Source organism: Zalophus californianus, chromosome 4 (assembly GCF_009762305.2).
Source record: "Zalophus californianus isolate mZalCal1 chromosome 4, mZalCal1.pri.v2, whole genome shotgun sequence".
In the NCBI taxonomy this organism is placed as follows: domain Eukaryota; kingdom Metazoa; phylum Chordata; class Mammalia; order Carnivora; family Otariidae; genus Zalophus; species Zalophus californianus.
In genome coordinates, this window is record NC_045598.1 from 94,106,782 (window position 1) to 94,116,498 (window position 9,717).

The 9,717-nt window shown below is 53.7% G+C and overlaps 1 protein-coding gene across 2 annotated transcripts in view; it reads right to left on the reverse strand.

The window, feature by feature from the left end:
- Positions 1-233: 233 nt before the first annotated feature.
- The window catches only part of KCND3 (potassium voltage-gated channel subfamily D member 3), a 208,852-nt gene continuing 199,368 nt past the window's right edge, over positions 234-9,717 (reverse strand). The window contains exons 4-8 of one of the 2 annotated variants that reach the window (XM_027615773.1): positions 4,837-4,938; positions 4,388-4,477; positions 2,796-2,852; positions 1,380-1,627; positions 234-657 (exon numbers count right to left, since the gene is read on the reverse strand). In XM_027615773.1, coding sequence (XP_027471574.1) covers positions 456-657; positions 1,380-1,627; positions 2,796-2,852; positions 4,388-4,477; positions 4,837-4,938 — 699 coding nt within the window. In that variant the 3' untranslated portion in view covers positions 234-455. The remainder of the gene's footprint in view (positions 658-1,379; positions 1,628-2,795; positions 2,853-4,387; positions 4,478-4,836; positions 4,939-9,717) is intronic. The other variant, XM_027615781.1, reaches the window with a different exon arrangement.

Sequence of the window (9,717 nt, forward strand, 5' to 3'; positions counted from 1 at the left end):
AAGAGCCTTGAAAAAGGTGCTTAAATACACAGTGTTATATTTTCTTCCTGTTTTGCATGTGACAACTCGGCCTCTGTGCTGCTCTTGGTCTTGTATTTTCCTCACCCGGGTCTCCAGAAACACCTGCTATTGGGTCTGAGGCTCCCCCCTCCAGGCCCTGTCCTGGCACGCAGCCTCTACACAACCCCCCCCCGCCACCGCCATCCCATCTCCACCCCCCCCTTCCTCTGGCCCCAGCGAGATGCCACGGCCACGGCCACGCCAGCAGTGGTGAACCTCAGGTGCCCCTTTGCTGCCTCCTTTTCCTTCCAGGCACAAGTCTCAGTGCTAGGGGTGCAACGGGGCCGGCAGAAGGAGTGGGGAAGGGAGGGAAGAGAGTGGTCCCAAGTGGCCACCCACCCACATGCCAGCCCCCTTCACTCCCACTCCCCGCACGGGCCCTCTGTCCAGTGGTTTTACAAGGCAGAGACCTTGACGACATTGCTGGCTACGGAAGGAATGTTCGTGTTGGGGCCGGGGCTGGCAGGGGGTGGCCGACTTTCCCCCTCTGGGGTTCGCGCTGGGGGGGTGGGGATGCTGATGATGGCTGTGGTGATCTGGGATGTTTTGCAGTTTGGTCTCAGTCCGTCGTCTGCTTTCAAATTAAGGCTGGAGCGACTGAGATAAAAAAAGAGTGAGTTGGTGATGGTGTTTCTTGCTAGTGTCCCCGAGCATCCCTGACCGCCCCCCCACCCCCCACGTCTAGCTCAAGGTAACTAGGAGGAAGCTCCCGTGTCCCTCTGTCTCTGCTTTTGGTAATCGGCCTGTCACTCTCCATTCTAATTATTATTTCTAACAATTGCAAAGTCACTGTATACTGGGCTTTGGAATTCAGAGTATGCGTTTTTTTCTCCCTGCCCTAGACCGTTTACCTATCCTTTGTGGCATCTGAATTTTGTTTTCCCTGAGTCCCTTGCAACTCCCTGGAGGTAGTGGGAAGTGGCCTAAGTATAAGCAGAGAAGGGAGGGAAAAGGTCAGTCTGTGGTTCAAAGTCAGCCTGGGATAAGCCATGTCGAACACAAATGTGAAAATTGTTTCCCTGGGAAAACGATCATTCTTTGCACTAGGGGAGGTTTTTTTCTTTGTTTTGTGTTTTTGTTTTCCCAGTTACTGTTTCTGGTATCTAACCCCACGTTGGGCCTCCACCTGCTGTAGTACCCTCCCAAGCAAATGAAGGGCCTTTGGGTTAACTTGTAAAGATAGGGAAGGTGGAGGGAGCTCGTGCATTACATAAGGGGAAGGAGGGCTCACTTGAGGCTCTCCTAAGGCTGAAGCTGTTCCCTGCTGGGACCGGCAGGACTCGAGCCTTGGGGAGTTGATGCGGCTGGAAGCCACCCACCTGGTAGTGAGGGAGGGCTGCTCACTGCCCTGGATGTGGATCGTGCTGAGCTCTTGCATGCTGCGCAGGCGAGTGGCCGGCAGGTTGGAGTTGGGCAGGTGCGTGGTCTTCTTACTACGACGGGAGCAGCAGGTGGTAGTGAGGCCTGGGTGACTGGACAGTGAGGGACTTCTTGTGGACGGGTAGTTCTGCATCGAGCTCTCCATGCAGTTCTGCTCAAACATCTGCTCATCTATGAACTCGTGGTTCTGTGGGAAGCAGAAGGAGAAGAGGTAGGAAAAGGAGATGGGGAAGGAGGGGGATGAGCCCCCGTGCGCCGTGTGGCTGCCTGTCTCTGTCTGGGCGTCGAGAGGAGGGATCCCAGTGGCCTGGAGCACGGAGAAGCATTCGGGAGGGGCGATGTCCCACAGGCATCAAATGCAGGAAGAGAAAGATTCCTATTGGCAGCCCTGGCCATCAGGTTGAAGGGTGGGGACTGCAGCCATTAAATCGTGATGGGACATACACCCCGTCTACAGCTTTGAGCTGACAAGACACAGAGGACCTAGAGGGATTTAGTGGCATCCTCAGAGCTCGAAGCAGACTTGACTTACTCTGCAGGCTTTGCACAGGATCTCCTGGAGGTGGCAGGTAAGGAGTCACTGACCCTGGGGAGTCGGTAGGCTAGGCAGTCTTGAATGCTGGGTTGGATTTAATGGGTAAGATCCTTATGAATCTTGGGTGTGTGTGAGATATAAGCTTTTAAAGGCACTGGATTATTCATGGAATGGGGAAAGCTTTGCTCTTGAAGGCCAATGGGTCTGTCAGGGTTATGATTTCTTTAATTATTGTGTCCTACCCCCCCCAACTGATTACGGGATGTGGATCCTTAATATATCTGGAGGCACAGGATTCCCTAAGTCAAATGTAAGCAGGGGAAGGAATGCTAACAGCCTCTTGGTGCTGAACCTGGGATAACCAGAAAAAAAAAAAAAAAAAAAAAAAAGGCTGTTTGGTCAAGGTGACTAAAAACCTACGGCATTAATGGTCTGGCCGAGGCCGCCAGTCTGGAGAGAATAAGCATGAGAAGAGCGTGCAGAGAGAGACCAGCCCTGGCAGCCAGTACCAGGAGTCCCTGCGGAGCTGGGGAAGGGGCCCAGGGACACTCACAGGGGACCGACATGGCTGCCACGTTCTGCCACCCTCTCTAAGCCCTTGGGGAGGTCGAAGGAGGGAAGCAGAGAAGCAGTCAGGTAGTTCAGCACAAACACCCCCAAGCCTGAGCTGCTACTGGGAGTGGCAATAGAGGTAGGAAAAGCCCCAGAAGAATTGATAGCACATGCAGAGAACCAGACCCGGGGGTAAAAAGAGGAGAATCCACAGACTCAGAAGATTCAGAGAGAAACACATCAATTGAATTTTTAAAAAAAGTGATACCTTGATGGTGGAGGTTCGTACAGATAACAGGGGATCATCCACAAGATAGGACAACCCCTACAGGACAACATGCCAACAGAAGATAAAAACCCATTGATTGTACATTCCAGCATTCCAAGCTCCGTTCTGACATTCAGTCCCTCCATCCCAGCATTCCACCCGGGAGTCCAACATTCCACCCCTTGTTCCAACACGACCCTGTTCAAACCCACATTCGTTCCTTCCATCCCAACATTCTGCTTCTTCTAGCCCAACATTCCTCCCCTGAAGTCCAGCATTCCATCGCTTTCACCCCAGGCCCCCACCGCCCACAGTCCGACATTCGCTTCGCTCCCGCAAATTCAGCATTCCATCCCTTCAATGCCAACATTCCAGCCTCTCAAACCGAAACATTTTTACCCATATCCTTTCAGTTGACACATTCCACCCAGCACATGCAACTTGGAAAGGGCAGTTGGGTCCGGGCCTATCCCGTTGGCAAGCTCTGAGTCTTTGAGAGAAGTTCTAGATATACATATACAGGTCTTGACAGTAAGACATATTTGATAAGTCCTGGAAACTAGGGTTCTCTCTCCGAGTACTTTCCCATTTGGGAAGCCCTCTTTGGGTTCAACTGCCATCCACAGTATCCACACTTGGCTCACAGTAAGAGTCCTCTGACGTCTACTCCCCCTGCACCTAGAGGCCAGGATATGGGACATTCAGAAGTAGAAACCTCCTTCCCTAGGGTGCTGAGCCCTGACCTTGGGCTCTCTGGGGAGGGCGGGCCTAGGAAGGAACAGGGAAGGGTTGCACTTTGTCTCTCTTGGGTTGTCCACCCTGACTTCTCCTCTTCCCTACTGTTTCTTGCACTTTTTGCCAAGGGTCCAGGGTTGGCCCCACTGCCCTTCCTTTCAGTCTGTTTGTGGGGCACAGGCAACATGCCACATTCCAGCTACGGCATCCTAAACCATGGCTCTATTTTAACAAGAAGTCTTGCAGAATCTGAAGTCCCTGGGTGCTACAGAGTGACTAAGAGGGAGCGGTACCCATACAATCCCTGGCTGGAGAAATATAGGCACCGCCTCCTTCAGTCACTGTCCTCTAAAGGAGCAGTGTAGGGAGCAAAAGGGACCTACACATTGCATCAGCCTAGCCCCAGGGACAGGACAAAAATTGATGCCCCTCCCCACTGTCCTGTAGCAACCTAGGATAAATTCAGACCGAGTTTTGCAGAGTGATGCCCATCCGGACTGAGAAACCGAGAGGCGGAGCCCTCAGCTCCCAGTAACCATGAAAACACGGCTCTAGGGGCCGTGTGGAGGTGTGCAGAAAAGCTGGGGGCAATGTGCTTCTCTGCTGCTGCAGGACGGGGCTGGCCTCCTACCCTGGAGACCGCGCCCCCCCCCCACCACCCTCCTTGGGGTCTTCCTCCTGAGGGCGGACAGAGACCTCGTGGCTACTCTTTGGATCTGAAGGGGACAGACTCGGACATCTGCAGCCTGGGCCCGGGGCGAGGATGCGGGCACAGAGCTCTCCCCCTGTGAGCTCCAGCCCTCAGAGAGAAGGGCGGGGGTCAGGGGTGAGAAGGGGCGCGGCGGGCTGGGACTCACAGTGGTTTTCTCTAGACAGTGCAGCAGGTGGTGGTGCTGGCTCTCAGCGAGTGATGTGCTCTTGCCCACGTGCCCCTCCTCTGGGGTGCCCTAATCAGAAAAGAGGAGAGGCTGCGGATCATGCTGGTGGCTCCGCCCGTCTTCTCCATGTCCTTCTTTTCTTCACAGGAGGTGGGAGGGCCCCAGAACAATCGGGATGAACCAAATTTCAGGGTCACCAGAGAACATGCTAGCTCTGGAGCTGGGGGCCCTGGGTCTACAGCTGGGTCCGGGGTAGCGGTGAGAATCCCATGGGAGAGGGTCCGCGGAGGGGTGCTCCCGGGAGAAGGTCTGGAAACACGTCCTTCTTAGGTTCACACTGGGGGCTTTGGGGGGGGTGGTGTCCCTGGAAAGAGAAAAGAAGCCCGTCTCTCCTCCCCCTCCCCAGCCCAGGCCCTGCAGGCACCTACCATCAGCTCCATGGCCTCCGTGAGGAGTCCGTTGCGCTTGCTATGCAGGTAGGCATTGGAGCTGCCTGTCTTGGCCACACGGATCCTAGCAAGGCGGGCCTTCTGCGATTGGCAGAGAAAAAAAGAGTGAGCGAGCCTGAGAGACCAGACAGTGAGCCTGGCAAAGCCAGTGACAGCAGGCCGTCCCAGCGCGGCTGCGTTTCCAGGTGATGCCTGAAGAAGGGGAGGAAGGAGCTTCTTCCCGGCCACTTACGGATCTCTGTTCGCAGACCCTGGCACCGGGTCTGAGACTGCGTACCCACTCGGGGCAGCCTGGTCCTGGTCAGAGTTTCCAGGGGTCTCTACTCACCTCTCCAGCCTTGGTGCAATCCTGGCAGCAGAAATACCACTCACCAAAGCCCCGCCTCCTCCCAAAAGCTTCATGACTTTTACCTACTCGGTCTCGCACTACAGTATCTCTCATCTCTAACTGGACGGCCAGCTCTAGAAAGGAGCATGTGTTATCTCACCCAGCTGTAGACCCAGGGCCCCCAGCTCCAGAGCTAGCATGTTCTCTGATGACCCTGAAATTTGGTTCATCCCGATTTTTCTGGTGCCCTCCCACCTCCTGTGGAGAAACGAAGGACATGGAGAAGACGGGATATCCCGACGCTCCTCGAGGGCCCAGGGCCGTTCCCTGTACCCAGCAGGTGCCCAAACATCAGTCAATTAGGAGAAAAGCAAGGAGTGTGCATCTGTGCCCTTCAACATGTCTTCACTTCTTCCCTTCTTTCTATTTTGCCCTTAGCACTTATGACTAAGGGCGGATACGGTGTCTGCATTTACCTTGTCACTGCCTCCCAGAATGTAAATTCCTTGCGGGCAGGAGTTTTCGTTTTGTTCACAGACGTATCCCCATGGCCTAGTAATTTTTAAATCAATAACAGTCTTTAAAATCGCAGGTCTGTTTTGGGGTGTGGATGCAGGCATGGAGGGGCCAATAACGTGTTTGTGCTTGTTGTGCATGCCTGTGGGAACGAGAGCAGGTGCACGCGCGTGTGACGCGGTGGCCCACTGTGTGTGTGTGAGAGAGAGGGGAGGATGGAACACATTTTCACACACCGCTCTGGCTTTAACTAGGACAACTGGAAGGCTCCCTGGCCCCAGCCTGGGAGGCCCCAGCAGATCCCCTGCAGGGGGGCCGCCGGGTATCTCAAGGCAAGCACGCATCCGTCCTGCTTGCAGAGGCAGGGGAGGCGGGACCCACTGGGCATGCTGGCTGCTCCTGTCTTTCCTAATAGCCATAATCAGTGGCACCGCGACGCCAGCACAACCACGGAGGGAGGCCCAAGAGGAAAGAGGCTTCGGGAGAAGGGTTCCTGCTGGTTTACAAAAATGCAGCCAGAGTCTGGGCTCCTGCGGATGTAGAGGCAGCTCTAGGTAGGTCCACGCCGCTGGAAGCAAAGGAGCCCACAGGGACTCACGGGGCCGATCCTGGGCCAGAGGAGCCCCTCCCCTGCCTTTGTGAAAGTCCGCTGTAACTTCACCATGCACTCCGAGCAGGACAAGCGGCCTTGGGAAACTGTGGCAATTTCCGTGTCTCCGTCTACCTCTCCCCGGCCAGGGGAAGCGTCCCTTCCGAGGGTCCTGTTGGGCGGCCGCATGGGCTAAAAAGAGGCCAGGGAGTCGGCTTCAGGCTGTCAACGGAAGCACAAGGACACACTAGGTCTCTGGTTTCCTGTGGCCTGCGTGTCCCCACGGGGACAGCTCGACTCCCTTTCCGGGCTTCTGAATACGGGGAAGAGGCCGGGGCTTGGGCCCAGCAGATCTGCCTATGAGTCGGAGGGAGAGGGCTTCTCTAGACGGCGAGAGCGGAAAGGGGGATCCGGCCCGGAAAGGAGGGCAAGGAAGGCCAGGAAGCCCCGTCAGTCCTCTCCCCTTTTCATCCCAGGCCCAGGACAGCGCCAGCCCTCCCCTCAGGGACACATCTACATTCAAGCACGTTGCTCATCATTTGCGGATGCGGCTGTTACTGCCTTGGGTGAGGACTGGGTGTTGAGAGCTGCAAATGGAAATCCAATTGTGTCAAGCTCATTATAGCCTTCTATAATTTGATTGCGCCACTTAGAGCCAGACCTTTCTCATATCTGGGGTCTGTCTTCATTACTTTCTAGAGATGAAAGATTCTCCTGTTCTCCTTTGTGGCACTTCTTTTAATCTTATCTTACCCTGGGCTCTATTAAAGCAACAGATTGTCATATCAAATGCACAACACTGTTTAATCATTTCCCACACAGGATAAAGAGGTTTGCAGTACATTTACAGAACCATACCCGGCACATGAAATTTGGTGAGGATTTCTCGTTTGACTTGGAGCTCCTGAGAGCCAGAGTCTGCCTTACGCATATTTTTATCTTCGGCGTCTGACACAGGGCTGTGCACAGAGCAGGCGTTCAAGCCAGGCTGGTGAGGACCCAGGAAGGAGGACAGTCCTTCCCAGTCGGTCAGAAATCCATTAATAAGGCCCTGGTCATGGGCCCATCCCTGTGTGGACTGGTCAGCCTCTCCCTCCTCCACTGGCCAGGAGCACAACATGAGAGGTTCAAAGAGAATGTGGCCATCATCTAGGCTATTTTGAAGACAAGAAAATGGAGGCTATGAGGGGAAGTAACTTCTCCAGGACAAAGCAGCAGGCTGGGGTGGGGGTGGGGGTCGGGGGCTTCTGCTCAGGTCTCCCTACCTTCAGGCCAAATGCTGCCTCCAGTAATAGCCCTCTCCCTGAATTTCAACGTCTGCCAGGCAAGTTTCTAAACCGGATGAGCTAGGCCTGGGAAGTTGTCATTTCAGCAGGGATGGAGATTCCAGGGTTGGAGGAGAGGTCTGGAAGGAGGATGCTCCCACTCTCGGTACAGTTCCAGGTGCTGTCTGGGCCACGAGTATTGACATCACTTGCCCCGGGAGAGGCAGGAGAAAGAAAAAGAGGGAGATGTGGGAAAAGCCACAGGAGAACACGGCCAATTGCACTCTCGGGCGTTCATCCCAGAGAAATGAAAAGTTACGTTCACACAAAAACCTGTTCACGAATGTTCACAGCAGCTTTACTTATAATAACCAAAAATGTGGTTCGCATAGCCCCGGGGCACGGGATACATCCATGCCACGGGATACTGCCCAGCAAGAAAAAGGAATGGACTATTGATACTTATAAACCTGGATGCATCTCCAGAATTATGTGAAATGGAAAAAACAAAACAAAACAGAAAACAACCTCCAAAGGTTACCTACTGCATGAGTCCATTTATGTAGCATTTTTGAAATGAAAACATTGAGTAAATGGAGGCTAGGTAAATGGTTGCCAGGGGTTAGGGATGGGGTAGAGGTGGGGTGAGAGGAATCCTTATGGTGCTGGAATGGTTCAGCACCTTGACCGAGGTGATGGAGGCATGAAGCTGCCTGGCATCAAGCTTTTCACACACACACACACACACACACACACACACACACACACACACACGAGTACACGTAATACTGGGGAAGTCTAGAATAAGATTCGTGGATTGTACCAACATCCATACCTGGGTGGTGATAATCTTATAACTTACATGTGAGTCTATGCTTAGCTCAGTAAAAATCCAGATGTTCCCTTCTCTCTGTCCACCGCTAGACGTCCTTACTCGATCTTCAATTCACCTGGCTTCGAGAACTTAGCCTCTGAAGCCAAGAGTTGTGGAGTTCGTTTCAGTGACAACCCCAAGCAAACCAGTCGTGACAGGAAAGGGTGACAACTTCTTAAGGCTTCCCTTTACAGCGGAGACCGTGGGGAGCTGGAACTTTCCTTCAGGGCTGTCTAGCTCCTGAGTGTGTGGTCTGGGCTGAGAACTACCAGCTTCCCTGACCTCCTCCCTGTCCCATGTCTCCGCCGCCACTAAGTCTCTCGTACCTGCCTTCCTTGCTTCGCGGCGACAGACTCAGTGCTGGAAGCAGGCAGTATTCTTGTATTCTTTTTTTTTTTTTTTTTTTTTGCCTCTCGCAAGGCAGCCCAAGGTGAAAGAGACAGAGCCAACAACCTTGAGGGGAGACAGTATCCAGGCGAGGTGAAAACACTGTAAATATTTACTCTGACTTCAAAGGAGAGGGGAGAGGGTGGGGAGAGGCAGAAGGGAGGGAGTGTGGGCTTTAGCAGCTAGAAGGAGGGACGCACCAAGGCTGATTCCTTCTGCATTGTGATCACACAGGATGGGCTTTGTAAGGTCCCGGCGGAAATGATCACTGTTCTGTTCTTTGCAGGGGTAAAACGGCAGGGGATGTGATGCTCTGAGAGGTGGGTAAGGGTGTGGGCACACGGAGGGAAAGGTAGCTGTGGGAGCACATTAAAGCCCAGCCTGCCTGGGCACAGCTGTAGGCTAGTGTGTGAGCTGGGGATTCCTTTGACCCTACCCTGCTGGACCTGATACCTGTGTCAGCCTAGCCCCTGGGGGGTGGGCTTGCTCTAGGACCCCTAGCCCTTTCTTGAGGACAGCATAATGAATTTAGATATTGTCCAACATTTACCAGCTGACTCGAACAGGGGAAGGAGATAAGACTTCCATTTCTGGGTGGCTAGCAGGGGGTGGGCGTGGGGAGGCCTGGACCTTGGGTGGAGAGGTAGGAAATGGGTGCCGGAGGGGAGAGAGAGAACAGCACAGAGCCAGAAGATCGCTCTAAGGCAGGCCGGCAACATTCAGAGCCAGGTCAAGATAAGTCAAAAGGTATCTCAGCCCGACCTGGGGGGGTGACCACAAGGGCACGCAAAAGGGGCTATGTTGGAAGTGGGAACCAACTGGATTCATTATATAATTGCATAACATATATTATTAGGTATTATTGTATGTAAATTACCATACATTTCAGAGCTAACGTTCA